The sequence below is a fragment of the Argopecten irradians genome, chromosome 14, assembly GCF_041381155.1.
Source record: "Argopecten irradians isolate NY chromosome 14, Ai_NY, whole genome shotgun sequence".
In the NCBI taxonomy this organism is placed as follows: domain Eukaryota; kingdom Metazoa; phylum Mollusca; class Bivalvia; order Pectinida; family Pectinidae; genus Argopecten; species Argopecten irradians.
In genome coordinates, this window is record NC_091147.1 from 3495808 (window position 1) to 3518782 (window position 22975).

At 36.1% G+C, this 22975-nt stretch overlaps 1 protein-coding gene across 1 annotated transcript in view; it reads left to right on the forward strand.

Annotated features, from left to right (window-relative positions):
• Nucleotides 1-11504: 11504 nt before the first annotated feature.
• LOC138307217 (uncharacterized) overlaps nt 11505-22975 on the forward strand; it is a 47135-nt gene continuing 35664 nt past the window's right edge. The window contains exon 1 of the mRNA XM_069247853.1: nt 11505-11701. Coding sequence (XP_069103954.1) covers nt 11576-11701 — 126 coding nt within the window. The 5' untranslated portion in view covers nt 11505-11575. The remainder of the gene's footprint in view (nt 11702-22975) is intronic.

Genomic DNA, 22975 nt, shown 5'->3' on the forward strand with positions numbered 1-22975 from the left:
CCACGCATGTGATTCTCCTCTCACAGTGGAACATATTTTAGTGCACTGTATTGATTTTAAGCACATACGAGATAAGTACTACGATGTCTCCGACATGTACACTTTGTTTCATGCCGTGAGACATAATCGTATTTTTAATTATCTCAAAGAAATCGGTATTTTAAACAAAATATGAACGTTTTCTCATCGTATCATATCATCGTATCATCTCAACATTTCATCGTTTCATCAACTTTGTGCATGAGTTTTCTCATGTGTTTTAGCCAAAACTATTTTATCCCATGCAAACCTTTTTTTATCAAATAAACGTTTACAATCTGTGTTTTAGTCCTTACCTGCCTTTTCTTACCATGATCTTTTATCCTGATAATAATGCATGACTTGTAGTTTGGCCCTAAATGACCCTAGTTGTCGATGGGCCGTAAAACTCAAACAAACAAACAAAAAACGACTCATTGGCGTTTTACAATAATATTTTCTTGACAAATTGCACACTTTGACACAACCTTCTCAATATTTGACGATATGGCTGGCCAACATATGACATCTGGCTCTCTGACAACACTTCTCTATACATAGGTGTGACTCAAGGATATTAATCAACATTTCACCTCATCGGTACGGGAATCAATGGTGGGGCACCTTTGAAGATGACACCATTCAATAAGGGCGTTAGAATGGTACCTACTGCTGCTTCATGATAAGAAATAAAAGAAATTTCAGCTTTGCCCAAAAGAAAGATGTCAAGTACACATGTACTTGCCATAATTGTTTGATGGGGATTCTTTAGCGATTTATTTTGCCGACACAAAATACGGTACTAGTGGAGGTGCTAAGTTCGATTTTTCGGCAAAGTTTGAAGAAACCATGAAACTTTGCATATCGCTTCTTTTGGACATAAGGTTTCAGGAATAAAATGGACCCCAAAAAATAACGGCCCCTGGTGGCCGCCATATTGTTTTTCAATAAGGCCGTCAAAAACACCTTCTGCGACACATATCTCACGCTCTCCACCAGCTAGACCCAAATTTTTAAACGAAAGTTGTCTCTGTATTTCATTCGCAAAAAGTCAAGTTATCACTCTTAAAAAGTTGATACATACAAGATGCTTTGAATGATTTTGGAATAAATTCCTGAATGGCAACTCTAGAGACCTGATATTGGGTCTGTGGCATGCTGGGATGAAGGGCTACCAAGTTTGTTCAAATGAATGACCTTGATATTCATTCAAGGTCACAGGGGTCAAATAGGCGAAAATCTTTAAATGACTAAGAGGCTGGTATTGGGTCTGTGACCTGCTGGGATGAAGGGTTACTAAATTTGTTCAAATGAATTACCTTGATTTTCATTCAAGGTCACAGAGGTCAAAATGGCTAAAAACTTTTATGACCTCTTGTGAATAACTAATAGGCCTTGAGACCTGATATTTGGCCTGTACGATGCTAGGATGAATGGCGAACAAGTTTGTTCAAATGAATGTCCTTGATTTTCATTAAAGGTCACAGGCGTCAAATAGGCTAAAAATCTTTATAAATGACTATGTTGTATTGTGCCAATAGTCAGATGACTGTTAAGGCCCATGGGCCTCTTTTTTGGTAGATGATTGCCAGAGTACCCGGAGAACAAACACCGAACAACTATCAGTACTTGGCAACTGTCCCACATTGGATTCCAACTTGCAACCCAGAGGTCTAAGACGTGTGGTAATATGTCGGGGCTCTGTAAACCAATAGAGCATAAACTACTTTTATGAACAATGCTATTGGAAGTTTTTCAGCGTTTTTGTTGGTTTGATAAACGGATATTTTCTAGGCTAAAGTTGTTACAATTATGACAAAACATTAATGAAAATTCTTACTTTGATATAGCTACCAATGCCGGATTCTTCTGAGGAGTCAAGATTGTCTATGGTAACAACTGCTGTTGCTGTTTTGATGGTATGCCATTTTGAATGTTGCACTTCCCGTTATAACTTTCTCTAGTCACGCATTTAGCACATCAGGAACTTGTCTGGCAGAGCTCATCCGTGCACCCCATCGTCGGGCACTGGGTATTTCTGTCCGTAATGACTGTGACTGGAAACTTTTTGTTATCCACTCATCAGAACAGCGTTATTGATGGATCTTTTGTAACAAAACAACAATATCCTTGGTTTCGCTCAAACAAACAAACAAACTAACACAAAAAAAGATGTGTATTTAAAGTCTCACTATCACTCTCTTACCTTCGTTCAAACAAAGTAATATTCTGGTGGTCATCTTAGAAACTCAGCTGTATTGAGTATAAACACACACACACATATATATATATATATATAAATGACATTGCCATATGCAATGTTTTAAACATAATTTGAATATATATCTCAATTGTAAATTGACCGACAAACGGTGATAATTAGTTAACTAAAGAACACCACAATGTTTGAAAACAATGTTTATTTTGCTATCTGCTTTGACCTCTTGTTCCTTTTAATGTAGTGATTGTCTTTTCTTGTGATGCCAAAGTCTTGGAGATCATCCAAATTTCAACATCAGGAAATGATGGGGCGTTGTTCGATATATCTCTGGGTCATTCCTACCGCTGGTCTCATTGTGATTGCTATTAACGATTGTTTAAGGAGAACGCTCATAAAAAAATTATTCATATACCTTTTATGAATCTTCTTTGTGGAAATGTCATCAGTCTCGTGTGCTAGGATGACGTAGAACTTTGATTTGAATCTATCTGATTTTGCATTTTCTTTGTCGCTGATAACACTAAAAAATCTATTTGCAGTTTGCCAAAGAACATCTTGTGGCCGTATTCTTTGACTTTAAAAAGGCATACGACACACAACTTGGCAATATGGAATCATGAACGATCTCCATGACATCGGTATACGTGGTAGTTTGCCAAAGTTTATTTAAAATTTTATACCTGCCAGGCATTTCAAAGTTTGAACGGGTTCAACTTATTCAGAAACAAACACAGGAGATGGGTGTCCCTTCAGGGAGGTATCCTGTCTGTCACTATATGGCTTAAAAATTAACAGCATAACCAAATGTCTTAGCTAATCTACAGAAGGGTCTCTATTTGTGGATGAGGTTTGTGTTGTGGTTTAGGTGGTTTAGGTGGACCCGACTTGAACCTGTCCCGGTCCCCCCACGATTACTTTGCAGGCCTTAGCATCAGCCATGTCTGGGACATCATTGTCCCAGTTAGACTTGTTTGGTCCAAGGCCTGGACCGACGCATGTTTAACGGTGACACTGTCAACATGCGTCTTTGGGCGAGTGATCTGTCCATAGGTTGCCACATTCAGCTCTGAACACTCGACTATCCTCCTAGCTTCGGGGAAAGAGACAGCTCGGGTATATTTGACCTGTAATATCTCCCTCTCCCGAGCAGGACAGGTGCGAGCTGACGCAGCATGGTCACCCCCGCAATTGACGCAGTGACGGTTGACAATGTCACATTCGTCTTTTTCGTCGTGATCTTCACGGCCACAGTACTGACATACAATCTTCTGTCTACAATTACTCTCATGATGGCCGTACCTGTGGCAGTTACGGCACCTCAATGAATTTGGTATGTAGATGGTAACAGCATAACGCTGGTACCCAATAGTTACGCTCTGTGGTAACGTTGGTGTTGCGAACGTCAATATAAACGTGGGTGTTGGGACCAAGTTCCCACTCTTTCTGGTAATGATTCTTTTCACGTAGGTGACCGGAATGCACTCCTCTTGGAAGTATGACAAAAACCACCTGCTGGGCCACCTGGAGCTAAAACGCCAATTCCACCGGCGTCTCCAGGAGTTACACAACACCAAATTAGAACACCAAACACCGAACATAAGGAAAAAAGTTACCGCCGCTAGTCATAAACGTGCTTTATATTCACCGTCTTTTGACGTTAAAAAGCTCCCTGATAACACCAAGCGACCAGCAAATACACCACCGCAGGAGCAACGCCAGACCAAAACCACCAAGGTAAAGCTGGCGAGGCTCCCTGCACTAAACAACAAACTCAGTAAGGGATCAGATGACCCTATCCTTGGACGGAACATCTATAATGTTCTATCGGACGACAGTGAGTTTGGTGACAACACATTTATCGCCACCAAACAACCTACTTCAAGTAGGAGAGGATAAAACAGGGACCGACTGCCAATTTTGTGCGACAACATCTTCAACAAGTGAGTATATAAATCCTGCAGGGATTTGGTTTGGTTTGTATGGGTTTTACGCCCTATAGAGGCTATCAACATCCAGGGTCATTTAATGACATGTTAGGTTTTGTTGGTGGAGGAAAGCTAGAGAACAACCACCTCCCTACTAGGCTATACATGGGAGTCAAACTCTCGTCCCAGGATATGAGGGCTTAACCAACCGATTCCACTGCCCCATTCTGAAGGCAATCCATATCCCGGAGGAAAAGTAGTAAAAGAAGTATTATAAGAAGCTGATATTGAGTTAAGCAATGAATAGATCTTTCAACCAAAGAGCAAACTTGATGTAAATGATCGTGGACATGAACATTCCTCTACCATCTCTTGTTTTATATCCAGTTTTCTATTTTTCAGCATGCCAAGATTAACTTTAAATGAACGGGATAGTACCTGAACTGCAATCAACCAGGAGATCTGGGAAATCCTATCATCATCTAACACTAGTAAGACTCCTTAAAACTGTATTCTTTAATTATCGTACGTTGTGTTTTTCAAATCGAAAATGTTGAAATACGATTTTGTTTTCAACTCAGATTACCATTAAAGCCCTTTGGGCCTCTTAGGATTATTGTTTCTCTTAGCTTGTTTTCATTTGCAGTTATCTCTCATTATTTTTTCCACATTAAATCGTTTATTTAGAAGTACAAGACCGAACTTTTGTTAATTTTGGTATTAAATCAAGAAGTAATGCAGATGTATTTAACTAGTATCAGTTATGATGTGTAAATCATCATATATATTCCTTTTTCACAATGCTACATACATTTTTTTCTATTATTTTCTTCTCAGATGGTGCTACCAAAGCTATGATTATTGACGCTCTGAAGACATCAAATACAGTATAAGTGTCAACTGAGTCACCATCAGCCTTGTCACGTCATTCACAGTCAGTCTTCACGTGATCGTGAGTCACCATAAACCTTGTCGTGCAAGTCAACGTCAGCCTTGTCACATGGTCGCGATTCACCATCAGTCTCTTCAGCCAAGTCACCAGTAGCTTTGCCAGATGAGTCACCATCACACGAGTCGCCATCAGCCATTGCTGTGCATGCATGGACAGGAGGATGTATTGGTTTCGGCGAGACATGACCGCGACGATGATTTTCGGACATTAAAAAAATCACACATGTTTATGCAATCTGGCTGAAATACAGATCCTTAAAACCACTCCGTTCGATAGGGGATCTGAGAAAATCCGATTAAGGGTCATGTTCAAAATCCAAAGCTGTATTCCACCAGGGGTCTCCATCCCACCAGACTTCAAATAGTTCCCTCCAAGTCTATGTGCCTCTGCGTCGTTCCCCCTCAAAATTCGAAAGACCATGCGCTTGCGCGGAATCACTATGACGTCACTGAGGATAATGACATAACCTAAGAGACTCTAATGGATTCAGCTTCATCATTCCATACCTAAGTGTTGGGTATTTCAAGGCTGTCTGGAGTATCCCATCAGCTCAAGAGTTTGAATTTTACCTTCTACCATAGTATTCCATCAGCTCAAGGGTTTGACCTTGACCTCCATCTGTAGTGTCCCATCAACTCAAGAGTTTGACCTTGACCTTTCAACACATAATTCTGGTTACCATCAGATTCAGGGGACACTAGCCATCCACAGCATAGTTACATATTTCAATCTTGGTACATGACCTTTCTGCACTGACCTTGACCTAATGACCTTGAGCAATTCTAGGTTTAGGACTAGACAAGCATACAAATCTAGATCTCCCAACACTCAATCTCTTAAAAGAAAAAATTACAAATAACAACACAATGTAACGTTAACTATAATTTCACTTTATTCTGTACAAACAATTCCATTTCATCGTTCCATGAGCCCTGCAGGTTGGGCGTTAGAATTGTACCTGCTGCCCCTATTGCATGATCGTAAAAGGCGACTAAATTTAGGATCTTATCTTTTCTTTTCTTCCTAACTGACTTTATCTTTCCTAATGCCTTCCTTGGCACCGCCTCACTTTTGGCCTTGCGTTGAGCGTTCGCCCCTGTGAGGAAGGCTCTGGGTTCTGTCCCCTGGCCGAGACACACCAAAGTCTATAAAAGTGGTAGTTTCTGCTCCTGCTTAGCGCTCAGCAAACGGGGAGTGGGACGACTGGTTCGCACGTTGTCAGTATAATGTGACCGGGTGGGGTGTGTTGCTTGGTGTCTTCGGCGGCATGTTTCAGTGATATAGCACTATAAAAAGGGCAATAGTTCCACTATACAAGAAGACACAACATGAATATACCGCAGTCTCCCAAAACACGCACCTCGCACAACATACATGGGAGGCCGTCCTTACATGACCATAGCTGTTAATAGGACGTTAATTAATCAAACAAACAAACAAACTCATCGTTTCATACATATAATATATTGCAATCTCCTTTTTCCAGACCACAAGAAACTCATTAGCGGCATTTTATCGCAGGTATTGTACATTTAGTGGCATTTTATCGCAGGTATTGTACATTTCATCTTACATTAATTTAGCATATGAAGATCATTCCCTGTTAAGGCTATACTTGTATAATTTCAATACCAATCTTCCGATATATGATACAAAGTGAAATAAATCGCTGCTATAGTTTAAAGAACACCAATATTTGTAATCTGAACTTTAACTAACACTCTTAGGTACAATTTATGTCTGTATCTATATGCTATAAGTAGCAAAATATTAATTATCCTAAACAATGTTTAAGTAGCAGATTTTAAAAATGCCTTTTATCTAAAAATATAACTCTATATTGATCATTCATTATCCTCATAGAATAACCTGATTGGGCGTGGCCTGTGGGATGATCTCTTACAGGTATTATGTACATACAAGGAAATCAGATTTTATGCCTGTTCACCGTGATTTGCCTTTAAACTACCCAGATAACTGAGGCATATCGGACATGTCACCAATATAGGTATAACCTGTCTCCGCCTGACCATCCCCGACTGATTCAGCAAGTGCTGAAGCCACCACGTCGGAGTCATAGAGACGGGATGCTCTACTGTAGTGATCAACCATGCTATCGCTAGCCCATCCCATGTGATGTTTTAATTGTGTGCGATCTACTACTTCTAATGTCGCCAAAGTATTGGCACAGCCTGCACGAAGGCTATGAGGAGTCTCACCCTCGTCAATACCACAGCTCTGAAGATACAATTTCAGTCTCTCATAGATGGCGGAGTAGGACAACGCCTCAGTCAACACAATTCCGCCCTCAGTCACTGGGCGGAATAGGTATTCCTTCGTAATGTCAATCCCCCATGATGCACACAAGCACATATACAACTCAATCCCCTCCACTGGGCATACTCTTTCCTCAGGACACCTCTTAATGAGGAAACTGTTATTCTTTCCATCACCTCCCCTCAGAGACTTTCCAAAAGTGTGGCAAATAGCATACCCTGTACCGTCAGGTAACGGCTTTAAATCCTGAGACAATAAATTTGACATGTCAGAAGCCCGATCCCCAGCAAATAACTGTAATTCTATCAGCGCCTGATCCCTTACTAATGTATATCTCTCTCGTAACGATAATGTGCGATCCCTCTCAAGCCTCGCATGGATGTAAGTTGCAATTGCCCTAATTTTCCTTATAAACAGGGGTTTTGACTGTTTAGGAAGTATTCTCGTCTTCCCTTGTTTAGGATAAAACAATTCAGATTGTCGTCAAAGACAAGATTGTATTTGGATGAACATGTAAAGGTGTTATGGAAAACGTCCAATATAACTGATGATGGCAGAACAGTGGTGGAAGATATGCCTTATGAAGGAGTGGTTATATTTTCCGGAAGTAAGTACATACATTTTATTATTGTTGTACATACATTTTTGATAATACATATAATACAAAACATGTTAGAATTTATATATGAAGTGTTAATTTGTGGTGATTGCATGGTGTGACTGTGCATATGACATCTTATCTCGTATATGTGTAAAATAACTGGTTGAACCATGTCCATTAAGAGTTCATATAAGCAATATACGGTAATTCGATGTTTCAAACAATGATATTTACTAGTTTTACTTGCATTTCTTACATGTGCATGTAATAATAAAAATGAAATTGGCAGGGCACAATATTAGTTAACAAGTTTTTTTTTATATGTTTACGCTGATTACTGTATTTGATCATGTAAAGACATATCTTTACAACGAGTTTCATCAAAGAGAGCTTTTTAATTCTCTGGTTTTATTTAGTCCTAATTTCAAATGTTATTTTTTGTCATGTACATTATGTGTGTACATTTTGGAAATTTTACTTTTGCTAGTGTACACCAGGGATTTATAATAAGTCCTTTGTTGACGCGTCTGGCCTGGAACAGACTTTGTTATTTTCTTTTCTTTTAACTTACTTACCGGTATAATTTTACTATTGGTAAGGTAATGGTTCGCAAATCATTTTTTTTCCTTTTAAATATCATAAACTAGACCGAGCTGTACTAACCGGGATTGATTGATAGAATGGCAATACGGTGAATATGAGTGGCTTAGATGGCTCAAACTACAGTAGAGTCACATGAACTTATAAATTAATAATGATAAAAATTATTTTAATAAATCTTCTTAATTGTCTGATTAAATGTCGACCATATGACTCAATATATATATCGGATCGGTGCACGTCGTTTCAATCCGAGGTACTCTTAGCTTAGCTGCAATTTAGGTCGATTGCGGGTTAATAGATATCATTTGAAATAAATGTTCTCCCATTTTATTGTGTGTAGCTAAAACTTTAACATTTATATATCAAATGTTGTATACCACAATATGGCTAAGGAGATTGCATGCTTAAATCAGATATGAATTAGATGAACCATAATAATGCCTAAATGACGTCACGTTATAATAACCAGTTTCACTGTTTCGATTGCTGGATTTAGCTTGACAATGAATGTTTTTCAAATTACTATTTATCAGAAATGAATTTACAGTCAGAACTGCAGTAGGCGACTGATGCATATGCGTGCTTGCAATATTTTCTGGCGGCATTATACACGGCAGTATGTTTAGATACGACGCAATGATCAAAAGTGCCTCGTCGCCAACATTGTTGGAGTAGGGTTTAAAGTACCGTCACGTATAATTCGTTTCCGGGTATGAGGGTAGTATATAATAGATTTTTTTGTTATATGTATTGATAACGAATGGTGATATACATTAGAAACCCTTAGTTTTATAACCCCTGACACAACCTACAGAACTTGGCGTCAACATGAAGTCAGCGTGTTGCTAGCGTTATCAGCGTGTGAAACGCTAGCCCCTATATCTGACCTACATCAGACGCTGTCCAGAGTGTCCGATTTCTCTTCTCTTTATAATCTCCTTTTTTTTCCCTTTTTTTTCCCCTTTTTTTCCCTTTTTTTTCTTTTTTTTTTTCCTTTTTTCCCCCCTTTTTTTTTTTAACCTTTTTTTTATCAAATTAACGTTTACAATCTGTGTTTTAGTCCTTACTTGCTTTTTCTTACCCTGAACTTTTATCCTGATATTAATGCATGACTTGTAGTTTGGCTCTAAATGACCTTAGTTGTCGATGGGCCGTAAAACTCAAACAAACAAACAAACAATACCGGTCGTCTCTTTATAATCTAGACATGTATAGTCGTGATCAGGACGGAATTGACAGAATTTACTATTTGTTATGTTACAAACATGTGTAAGGTGTCTGACCATAAAATAAGATCTGTGATACATTCGAGTAATTCTGCAGAAATATACCTCTATATTACGCCCGGTACGATTAAACTAAAATTCTGAATTTAATATATGTCCCATGGCAAAAAAAGGATTTGAATAGAATTAAATCTATTTAGCAATTTCAATTCCCATCTCTAAGAATCTTAACTACAGTTTAGTTTTGTTTGTAAAAGTTATCCATAATATCGTTTTTTCTGAAGATGACACAATCTACAAACAACTTTAACTTTAGCTACATTAATATGCTTCTGGCCACGTATTTTGCACGATGTACATATTGAGAGAGCAAAAGTTGTATCATCGACCCAATAGGCATCGGATTTGAAGATTTATTTAGTTTAGGTTATAAATCAAATATATTTTTTCTTCGTTTTTGCGATATCGTGTTACGACTATTTTTGTATTAAATATTCTCAGAAATTCATTTTGCTGTTTCTACCAGGTCTCATCAAATGCAGAAACTTCAAAAAAATGGCTGAAAAAGAGATAAACCTTTCAAAGGAGGAGAATGCTAATAATTTAATCTCATCAGGAAAGGAGATGAAACTTTCTTCAGGAAAACGGGGTGCCAGTATAAAGTTAAAGAGGGCGCTAAAGGAAGAGACAGGTTCCTGTAGCACAGCACTTCAGGAAGAGAGTGACCAAGCAAAACAGCAAAAGAAGGAAGTAAGGACGAAACCCAAAGCACTTTCAATAAGCTGAAGTTAAAATAAATGGCAGCATTTGCAGGACTACCAAGTCCTTCAACGCCACAGAAGGCCGTCACGACCTCTGTGACATCTAGAACGCCAGCAAAAAACACAAACGTTCAGATAAGAACACCAGAAAAGGGGACCACCACCCAAAGAAGATTGCCAGCAAAAAACACAAACGTTCAGATAAGAACACTAGAAAAGGGGACCACCACCCAAAGAAGAACGCCAGCAAAAACACAAACGTTCAGATAAGAACACCAGGAAAAGGGACCACCACCCAAAGAAGAACGCCAGCAAAAACACAAACGTTCAGATAAGAACATCAGAAAAGGGGACCACCACCCAAAGAAGAACACCAGCAAAGCAACGGGTAACTTCCAGGGTGTCCATTTCTAGTGTTGTCGGAGAAAGTCTTGGCGTACTGAATGACTTTGAAGACCTTGAGCCATTATCTTTTCATGTAAGTATCATATCCCATTCATGTTTGTGTTTAAAATTAATTATTCTTTCATATAGATTCTACTGTCTAATGTTAAATAAACCGCATGTTTTCTACTTTTGCCATTTGTCATAATTCTAAGCTTAAATTTGCATAAAACATTAATCCGTTTTACTATCTTTACCAGGTAATCATTACTGATGTTCTTTATTTACAGTCGGAAGTTGAAGAAATATCTGACAATTATGGAGATCCCGTCTTCACAAGCACGCCAGAAACCAGCCGTCAGTCTGGCAACACGGGTTCAACATGCCTACATCAAGCTCAAGTTCCTCTCCACTGCACTCATTAATAGGTAGGTTTTATATAGGATACTGCTATCCTGGTGTTTATTTTGTGTTGAGGTTTCTTATCACATAAAAGTTTGTAGAATTTTGAAAGACAATGTAGTATCGTGTATCCACTTCATATTTTTCAGAGTACTACCAAGGGCTGGATCATAATGGGAAATTAAACATTCTGGGATTTTGCCAAATGATGACATCGGCCATCCATGAAGATGTGTATGGCTCTGCACAGACGAGGCATGCACATGATGAACCACTGCATGTTGAAAATGTTCCCACGTGTTCCTTCCTGGAACAAAGTAAAACACAAGAGGTAATTTTCTCTAAACATTTATCGAAAAATTGGAATGTAAATAATATACATATATATTGTATATGCCAATATCTTTATATTAAATCACAATTACCTTAAATTTTGGCCCTGCAGGTAGGGCGTTAGAATTGTACCTGCTGCCCCTATTGCATGATCGTAAAAGGCGACTAAATTTAGGATCTTATCTTTTCTTTTCTTCCTAACTGACTTTATCTTTCCTAATGCCTCCCTTGGCACCGCCTCACTTTTGGCCTTGAGTTGAGCGTTCGCCCCTGTGAGGAAGGCTCTGGGTTCTGTCCCCTGGCCGAGACACACCAAAGTCTATAAAAGTGGTAGTTTCTGCTCCTGCTTAGCGCTCAGTACACAGGGAGTGGGACGACTGGTTCGCCCGTTGTCAGTATAATGTGACCGGGTGGAGTGTGTTGCTTGGTGTCTTCGGCGGCATGCTTCAGTGATATAGCACTATAATCAAAGTACTGAAAGTACTGAAGGAGGCGTCGGTCTCAATGATTGGAGGATATATTTCTAAAGTCAACATTTTTTTGGACAATAAGAAATAAAGTTTGCTAGTGTTCCTTCCAGTTTGGACTTTTGAGGATTCCTTGGACACCAAGGTGTTAAATAAGAAACATATACTAAACTCTTAGGAGCCCATTCTAATATTTCCTATGGTGTTATATGCCAAATGACTTTATAGCATCTTTAACCTTTTCCTTGTTAATTTGATGTCAATTAAAATATCCATTCTGAATTGCTATTCTCATTAAGTTCCTGGGACCAAAGTATCAGTTAACAAGTATTGTTTTGCAGCAGAGACAGACAAGAGGCATATTTTTCTATGCCAAAATGTCTTAAATATAGAATATGTCAGTCCTCAAGAAGACTTATCAATATAGTCATACCATTTCTGAATAAACTGGTCAATTGGTCTACTTTTAACAAGTTTTTGTAATTAGTCTTTTGTAAAACAGCAAGTTGATTGATATATCCAAACATGATTTAAACTAGCTCTGATAAAATATCTTAAACATCTTACAGCCATTTAAACAAGAGCTGTCGGAGAACAGCAAAGCTCGCCTATTCAGAAGAAGTTGTTGTTCAAGTATTTACTATTTAAACATGGAAATATGACAAATTAACAGACTAAAAAAACCTAAAGGGCCCCAAATTGGTTGTATTATCACGTTCAGCATCCATACACATTAGGAAAATAAAATCAGAAACATTTATGATGACTTAAGCTTAAACAATTGACGAAACAGAAGCTTGCTCAAAAACTTTAACGTGAAATGGGACGCCAACGCTGACGCCGACGCCGACGCCGGGGTGACAACATTAGCTCCCCCTATTCTTCGAATAGGCGAGCTAAAAACGTCTGGTCTATTTTCATGTTAAGTATACATTATGCCAAAAAGTAATCATTCTACATTTTATTCCAATATCAATTGGGTATCTTGTTAGCTCGCCATAAACCATGAATTGTTTTATACACTTTTTTAACTTGAGGAAATTACAAATGATTTTTTCTACAATATTTGTATTTTCAAATCCCCATACTTCTGATGAGTATAATAAAACTGGCATTACAAGTGACTAAAATATTTTCAGTTTAAAATCAACCGGAAGGGATACATTCCTTTGTTTCTTAAAAATAGTAGACACTGATTTAATTGTTTGTTCAGCAGTTTTTTCCTTTTCTTTAAAAACGCTACCATTAATGTTAAAAAATATACATAGATATGTATACCCTTCTTATCAAAATAATTCTATATCCCATAACGTAAACTGGTGTTGTTGGGCCAATTTACGTTTTGAGAATATTACAACTTTTATCTTTCTGATATATTAGATTATAATTTCCATGTAATGCAATAATGTAATGCAATATTATTCAAATCCGTTTAACATTTGTTGTAGAACAGTGTCATCGCCATATAAAATGATAAAAGTTTGGGATACATTTCAATATTATCTGTAAATAATTTGTCAATAGTTGTCAGACAATTGACATTCTTTTTCCGCCAGATAAGATTCCAAGTCATCAAGGTATATTGAAAATAGGAAAGGAGATATAAATAAGGTACCATACTGTGCATGTATATGTTCAATGTAAATTAACAATGTAAACTGATCTTGCAGAATTGCCTTACAGCGTTATAATAAATGCAGTTGTCTCATTGCATTGGATATAATTGATTTAAGGCAGTTCATGTGGCGACCGAAAAAGGTAAAATCACCATTTTCAGAGTGATCAGAGAAGATTGATAGTCAAGGAGGGAAAACATAAGACAACCTGTGTTATGCAAATTAATATCTAATTTATTTTGAATAAAGTATGCCGAAGATGATGATTAGTGTATTATTAACAATAATCTTAATATGTTTTCTAAAAATATTAACAACTAATGTGATATTGTGTTATAAATTTAATGTTTAATTTATTCTTTTTATTTCAAGCATGTAGATGTCATAGAAAATAAACAAATACCAAGTATATGCATATTAAAGTAAAATTCACAAATCACAACACTAATGTGTATTGTATATATGGAATGAAGATGATGATGGTAATTATTTGGATCAAAAATGTTTACAACATTAAATGTATTATATATATGGAATTTGAATATGATGATAGTAATTATTTTCATATCAAAAACTATTACAGTATTAAGCTACCACAGTTGAAAATGATTTCTTTCATTTTGTTCACACATTTTTTCTCCTGGACTGGTTCCAATTGAAATGATACTTGCATGTAGACATTCTGTAAAACATAAGAAAACAATAAATGTATTAACAGAGTAATTACCGAAAAGGCTAATATCATATAATTAAACATTTTTTTTTATAAATAACAATACCAGTTTAGAGTAAATATTATTGAAATTTATTTTCTGTTGTTCTTTAGTCCTCCTGTTCTTTGGAGTTTTGTCCTTCATAAATTGATTGTAATACAGCAGTTGTCATATAATGTATCTGATAATGTGCACACAGAAGTATAAGTATATGCATATGCATGTGTGCATGGGCACGGTGATAAGTTTATTTTGCCGAGTAAAAAGTTCAAAGAACTAGTATTGTTCATACTCAAAGATGTAATCGCACTAAAAACAGTGATCGTGTAGGCTTTTGTGTGATTGCATTTGTAAGGGGTGTATCTCTGAACGCCAACATTTTGGATTTAGCTGTAGGGTAGTTTGTTGTGACAGTGGTTATAGTCTTTTTCCTAAAGGCAGACCCAATGCCACCGTATATTGATTAATTTTCATTTCAATAAGTGTTCATATTTAATATCAGATACATATATACATAATATATGTTTCTGTTAATATCTATGAAAATATAACAATAGAATCTATGAATGAAATTAAATTAAATTCACAATGATTTTATTTCAAGAATTTTAAAGATTTCCTTGATATATCTAAAATCTCTGGTATAAATCTCATTAGATTTTCAATAGATTGATACTAAAATCAAGCAAAATTCTTTGAAACTTATTTCACATGGAAGTAACTTTACCATTCAGTAATATCAAAGAAAAAATCCAAAAAAGGAATTATCCAATTTCAACTTAGTGTAACACCAATTTGATTAAAAGTTTGAAATAATATAAGCCTTTTGCCTGTTGAAACGTGATATATTTCCACAAGGTCTTCCATATATGTCTGTTAAGTGACCTTATATACATATATAGTACATGTACATGTAACATCTGCGTTAATAACCTACCAAAGAGTAAGTGAATTTATGTCAAATATGATTTCCAAATTTTACTTGTACTTGACTGACCTTTTTAAGTTAACAGAACATACAATATATTTTGAAAGTTGCATTAGGATGCATCATTTATCATAATTATATAATTTTCCTGCTTTCTTATCCTAAGATGGTATTTCTAGATCAGCGTGATGTTACATTATAATGTAAATGTACATGTACATTTGTATATCATTATAGCAAAAGAGCACCCAATAATTAAACTGTTGTCCGTTAATTAACAGCCCAGTAAAATTATATATTTTTGTGCATGTTAGAAATAACATATAAATTTCTTTCCTATGGTTGAATTTCGGTCAAACATTGTTACTAGATACAAATTGGTATATGTACTATAATCTTTAAACAGAAAAAATTAGAAAACTGTTAATTTGGTATTCTGAGCTCTAAAAGTTTGCAACATTTTGAGAATTACAAGACCTTCAACATATGGACTTGAAATAATTTTTCCAGTATTGCAACATTAACATCTATAATGTGTATTAAAATGAATATGGTTAAGACCCTAAGTAACAGTCTTCAATCTCATTTCATTTAGTATTTTTACATTATTAAGTGACTTCTAAAAATATTTTGTATCAAAAATACATATAGAGCATTAAACCCCAATGATATATTATTACCAATGTTTATAAAACATCATATATGTGTGTTTGTGTCGGCTTCAATAGATTACCAACTTAAACTATAATCAACAGGTCAAAATTTCCGACAATATTAATTTAAACTTTTGTGATATTGTTTTTCTCCACTCATTTTCTAACCAAATACTTCACGGTGTACGTCTATGCGATAAGAGAAATCATGCGCAACTATGCACGGTCACAAGAAATGAAAGTTGGCTAAGAATGTAGCCCTACTGGAACTCCTATGTCAAAACAGAATACTGTTACATTAGAATATACACTGATCAAGAAACCTGTTTTTCTGATAAAATTGAGATATGATTTGTAAAAAAATATTTCACCTGGAACTCAAAATGCATCGTTCTTAATAATCCACATGTAGCTCCATATTAATTCTTAGCATATTAAAGCACTGATTATCTTTGATTAATAATTTACGTTGTATATAATACGGAATATATTGAAGGAATTTTTATCCAAAACCCACCAATGTTACCTATGATACTGATTGAAATACAGGTAAATCTCAAGTGACTTTACAGGTGAAAATAAAGACAGCTTATATGAAACAGTATATAATTGCCTTCCTATTGTTTCCTAAAACAACACCTACCTGTTGTTGATAAATATGTTGGCGTTAAGAGAACACCCCTTTGTAAGACTGTGCCAGGTGGTAGAGATTAGTTCCGCTCGAGTGATCACACAATGCAAGTGAGAGTCGGGAATATGTTTATGTAAGTTTAATTACTAATCTCTGATGATTGTTGATAAAATATAACTCAGGATAATTGCTAAACATTTAACCGTTTTCTCCACGTTTGTTGTAGATTGAAAACAGCTTTTTAAGTGCCGTTCTACGGAAGAATTATGAAAAAGAAATTGGCATTTTCATCGATCTACAAATGAAGTAGTCCAAAAAAATCTCACTTCGAGTTATACGAACATTTTATGTATGATTTTTGTCATTCGGACCAAAAATACTTCGTTAATTACGTAGTTTACTGAATACGTTATATATTATTATCAGAACGTCAAGCTCCGTAGGCCTACATGTGATGAAAGTGGCTAAAATGTTTTTAGTCACAACCTCTATACGTGCTTTAATATGTATATATAATCTGATAATGTATACATGTGCTTATAAAATTATCGATAATTATGGATGTGGTAAATCAAGGATTTATAAGTGAGACTCCCATATACGTCCATGGGTAAATATTCATACCTTATTAACTGCCGTAAGTTGGAAGATTACGCCAGCTTGGACATTTAGAAAATGTTCATCGTCTCTCACGCGCTATTTGGTCAGTTTACAAAGTTTATCCTAAATTTTCTTAGAGTTGTCTTTCTTCCATTGTGGATTTACACGTACATGTGGCATAACGCAGCCGTGATAAACAAATCTCCATTTCGTCCTGAGATTTATTTGCTCCCGAACTAATATGATTCAAATTACAAAAATCATTATTGTAAAAATTTTGATGTTTGTGGTGAAACATTGATTTCATTTTTTCCGTTGCGGGATAATTGTCACTAGTAGGGACAAAACGCGTGGGGCGAAGCGAAGCATTTTCGGGACGAAACGTCTTCATGCATTGTTAACAACATTTTCGGGACGGAAAGTCTAGATACATTGTAAACAATTCAAGTGAAAATTTTCCAACCTAAGATCATTGTCCGTAGTACGGTGGCTGGGAGCGGACATGAAATAAATAAAATTATTGCGTGGGAACGAAATATTATTGCGTGGGAACGAAATATTATTGCGTTCGAACGAAATATTATTGCGTTCGAACGAAATATTATTGCGTGGGAACGAAATATTATTGCGTTCGAACGAAATATTATTGCGTGGGAACGAAATAATATTGCGTGGGAACGAAATATTATTGCGTTCGAACGAAATATTATTGCGTGCGAACGAAATATTATTGCGTTCGAACGAAATATTATTGCGTGGGAACGAAATATTATTGCGTTCGAACGCAATAATATTGCGTGGGAACGAAATATTATTGCGTGGGAACGAAATATTATTGTGTGGGAACGAAATATTATTGCGTGGGAACGAAATATTATTGCGTTCGAACGAAATATTATTGCGTGGGAACGAAATATTATTGCATGGGAACGAAATATTATTGCGTTCGAACGAAATAATTATTGCGTTCGAACGAAATATTATTGCGTGGGAACGAAATAATATTGCGTGGGAACGAAATATTATTGCGTGGGAACGAAATATTATTGCGTTCGAACGAAATAATTATTGCGTGGGAACGAAATATTATTGCGTTCGAACGAAATACTATTGCGTGCGAACGAAATAGGAGCATTCAAATGAGAATAGACAGTGCCTCACACACTCTGTTACACGCAAGCCTCGGGTTTTACTTCATTTTGTGACCCTCGGGTAGAATATCCCTATCCTTCATATCCACATATGAAAGAGTCTTATAATATATATTTATATATAAGATATCTTATATAATTATATAAGATATCTTATATAATTCGATTAAATACGGGATAGACCTTGCTCCTTCATTAAATGTGAAATTGGCTTGCCATATGGGGCACCAAAAGAACAGTTGATACAGTATGGAGTTTTAAATTACAATTGTAAATGAAATAACAAAAAAAGTGATGTAAAGAAGAAAATGCTTGCAGTTATATTTGTTCTTAAATTTACCCATCCTCGATAATCCAGAGGTTCCGATCACTTACGATATTTACTCTCCTGAACAATCTCATAGTAAAACTGGAGGCAAAATAACAGAACGGATAATTTAGTCCTTTGATGTACATCAAAAGAGCAGTGTAACGGTACACTGTGGTTGGCTTAATTTGTGGCTTTGAAGTTAGGCGTCGCTCTCTCAGTAGTCTTCAAAGGAAATTTTTGCTGGCCTGTGATTGGTTCAATTTTTTTTCTCTGAGCTGCCTTCAGTTATACTTTGATATAGTTCAGGGGTGTGGAGATCGTAAGAGGATCGCAGTTTACCCAATCCCACCGAATAATGTTTTATGACAACCTGATGGCAAACCTTTCATCTTGTCTATCGATGAATTTTATTATATTATTCAGTTAAAGGCCCATTACCTTTCCGGAGCAAAATATAAAAGTTTCTTAAAAAACATTAATAACATCAGAAAAATGCGTACCGATGACCTAAAATAAGGTTACGACACCAAACATATGCAAGATTTCCTGCGTAATATATGAAAACAGTGGAGAGTCAATTCGCTGTTTTGCCGTCTGGCGCAGTGATAGTCAACTACCGCCCGGTATTTAGGACGACAGCGGGAAACATAATACGACCCGCGTTATGAAAATAAACATTTTATTTATTTTAATCAAATCGTTCAGAAGGTGATGATAAATTTAGTATTAACGGAAAGTTAATAATTTTTGTGACTCTACAAAATTATCGATCTTGTTTTACATTCCCATTTTAAAAATTTAAAGCCGTTTCGGAAAGGTAGTGGGCCTTTAAAGTATAGGGTTGAGGGATATAGCAAGTTTATTACAATTGTTCGTACAAGGTGTTGTCACGTGTTCGGTAACAGTTTCCGATAGATTGTAACGTGGTTTGATTACGTCAATGGAGATGGCGTGATCGGAAACCAGTTTCACCCAATTTTTACGTCACATAGCAACTGATGTCGTGATCGGAAACAAGCCCCACCCGCATATAATCTGATTGGTACGACGGAAAAACCCGAGTGTGGGTATGTGCTAGCTTCTAGGGGTGTTTTAGTTCGAAAGACTAAATTAAAAAAAGTAGGGAGCTAGTCAATTTAACCAACTAACTTTTATATATTGTAAAGAAAGAAGAGGCATATTAAAATACAATAGGACACACTTCTCTGCCAATTCCACCATTCTTGCATCCGTACATATGAACATTGAATGAAATCTATTTCCTACAAAATCTGTTCAAAATGTATATATCTTATCTTGCCTCTGGACATTGTGTCATCTTCCAGTTTCTATCTGGAATTTAATATTTGAGCAACAATCAAGAATAAAAGATCATACGAACATTTCACTATACATTCGATAATTGTGCATTTATAAGTCTGACAATAAACGTGTACATTTCCCCATACTTACCAATTCTGTTTTAAGATTTTTAAACGGACTTTTATTTTTGTGACATTCTTTTCCTTTATTATTATTATTTTTCTGGACACAAAGTTGTATAGGAAGAATCTCCGAAATGAACGTATATACCATATTGTAGGGCATATTGTAGAGTTGTAGGTGTCACAGCAGCTTTTTATGTTGGGCAAAAATCACAAATGTCACTATGACCTCACTTCCAGTTTTAAACTTATTTCAATATCTCGTTTACAGTACAGATTGATGAATTTCTTTCTGGTTCGGATATGTTATTTAGAGTTTAAAATGAAGCAAATGCATGTAACTAATATAACGCTTTTCTGTAAAACGTCAACTTCCTTATGGACATATGGGTAAAAGTTCAAAAATACATTTTTCCTAAATTAATACAAAATATTCTTTTCAAGTTCTATAAGACCTAGACATTTAATATTAGGCCTATAGAATGGTAAAATAAATGGCTACATCAAAATCGGAAGTGCATTTTGTGTTTTTAATGTTGAAGTTAAAATTAGTTTTTTCTTTCCAAAATCATACTCAAACCATATGAAAATTACCGAATTTTTGTTACATTTCAAAGTGTTCCTCCTGCATTTAACTATCTAGGATATGTTTTAACAAATCAATCTAGGCCCATACAGAGGTGTATCTACCAATCGTAAAAATAGTGGAGTATGTTTCTGGGTACGTTACGACATTGCATTTGGATATATCTATTCAACAAATAAAATTCCTTACATATAACATCTAATTTCTTGAGTTAACGAGATAAATTAACAACAATACAGTGAATGTTAAATGATATCTCCGAGAGTTTTTTCTGTCGTAATTTGTAAACAGAAATAATAACTTTCGTTGTCGCAGAAAACGGTAAAAGGGTACTCGTCGGGACCGATTTTCCGGAATTGAAAAAATCGCACACGGATTTCTTTAAAACCCAAATTATGGAAAAAGTCATAAAATAGAAACATAGACCAGATGCAATATCAAAGCATATAAACTGATATGGTTTGGTGTTTTTTGCGGTTGGTTTTTAAAAAATAGTCAAAAATGATGCATCTTAGCACTAAAGATGAAATAGGAATACAAACTTCAAGATGGCCATATTGTGAAATATGCTATTTGAACTATATTGGACTATATTGGCGTGGATTTATCATATGCAAATATTGCCAAGGGTTTTCATTTCTTTTATGCTTATTAGGTCACCTGACCATAGATCATGGTGACCTATTGCGGATAGTCTTTTGTCCGTCGTCGTACGTCGTGCGTCGTGCGACGTCCGTTAACATTTCCTTGTAAAAGCGATAACTTGAGTAAATATAGACCGAGCTTAATGACACTTTGCATGTAAGACTAACATTAGAAAGATCTCGAATGAGTTCGAAAATCAGCGTTATTCGACAGTAATTTACGGAGCTATTGCCCTTTGCACTAATAATTATTATTGGACCTTGTGAACACGATGATGCACTCAGCTTCATGAAACGATAAGATTTCGGACGATTTCGGAAATCGGCGTGATTAGATCGTAACTTACGGAGTTATTGCCCTTTGCACTAATAATCACTGGACCTTGTGAAAATGATAACTTTTGAAAATATGCACCGAGCTTAATGACACTTTGCATATACTTTATATGTAGACTAACAATGGAAATATCTAAAAAAAAGTTTGAAAACCAATTTGACTCGACTGCAATTAACGGAGTTATTGCCCTTTGCCCTAATAATTATGATTGGACCTTGTGAAAATGATATCTTTTGTAAATATACACCCGGCAGAAATATTTAAACTTTGTATGTACACTGTGAACTTTTAAGTGTTAAGTTACACCAAAAAGGTGGCACCACAGCTGCCTCCTTTTTTGGAGCAACGTTACACCAAATTTTTAGGTTACACCATTGGTGTAAAGCTACACCACTGGTGTTAAGCTACACCAAAAAAGGAGGCAGCTGTGGTGCCACCTTTTTTGGTGTAACCTTAATCCTAAAAATTTGGTGTTACGTTACACCAAAAAAGGAGGCAGATGTGATGCCACCTTTTTTGGTGTAAACTTAATCCAGGATAAGTGTAACCTTCATCCAAACTTGGTGTAACCTTTTTCCTAAATCGGTGTAACCTTCAACCAAAAAAGGTGTAAACTCATCCAGGATCGGTGTAACCTCATCCCAAATGGTGTAACATCATCCCAAATTGGTGTAAACTTCATCCAGGATTGGTACGTGTAGCCTTCATCCGAAATTGGTGTAACTTTCGTCCCAAATTGGTGTAACCTTCATCCAAAATAGGTGTAACCTTCATCCAAAATAGGTAGAACCTTCATCCGAAATTGGTGTAACCTTCATCCAGGATCGGTACGTGTAGCCTTCATCCGAAATTGGTGTAACATTCATCCAAAATAGGTGTAACCTTCATCCAAAATAGCTGTAACCTTCATCCGAAATTGGTGTAACCTTCATCCAGTATCGGTGTAACATTCATCCAGGATCGGTGTAAACTTCATCCAATATCGGTGTAACCTCCTTCCCAAATTTGTGTAACCTTCATCCAAGATCGGTGTAACGTTCATTCCAAATCGGCCTAACCCTCCTCCAAGATCGGTGTAACATTCTTCCTCAATTGATGTAATCTTTATCCATGATCGGTGTAACCTTCATCCAAATTGGTGTAACCTTCATCCAAATTGGTGGTTCCTGTACACGTTTGTTTCTAGCACCATTTACATCCTGAAAAAAATAC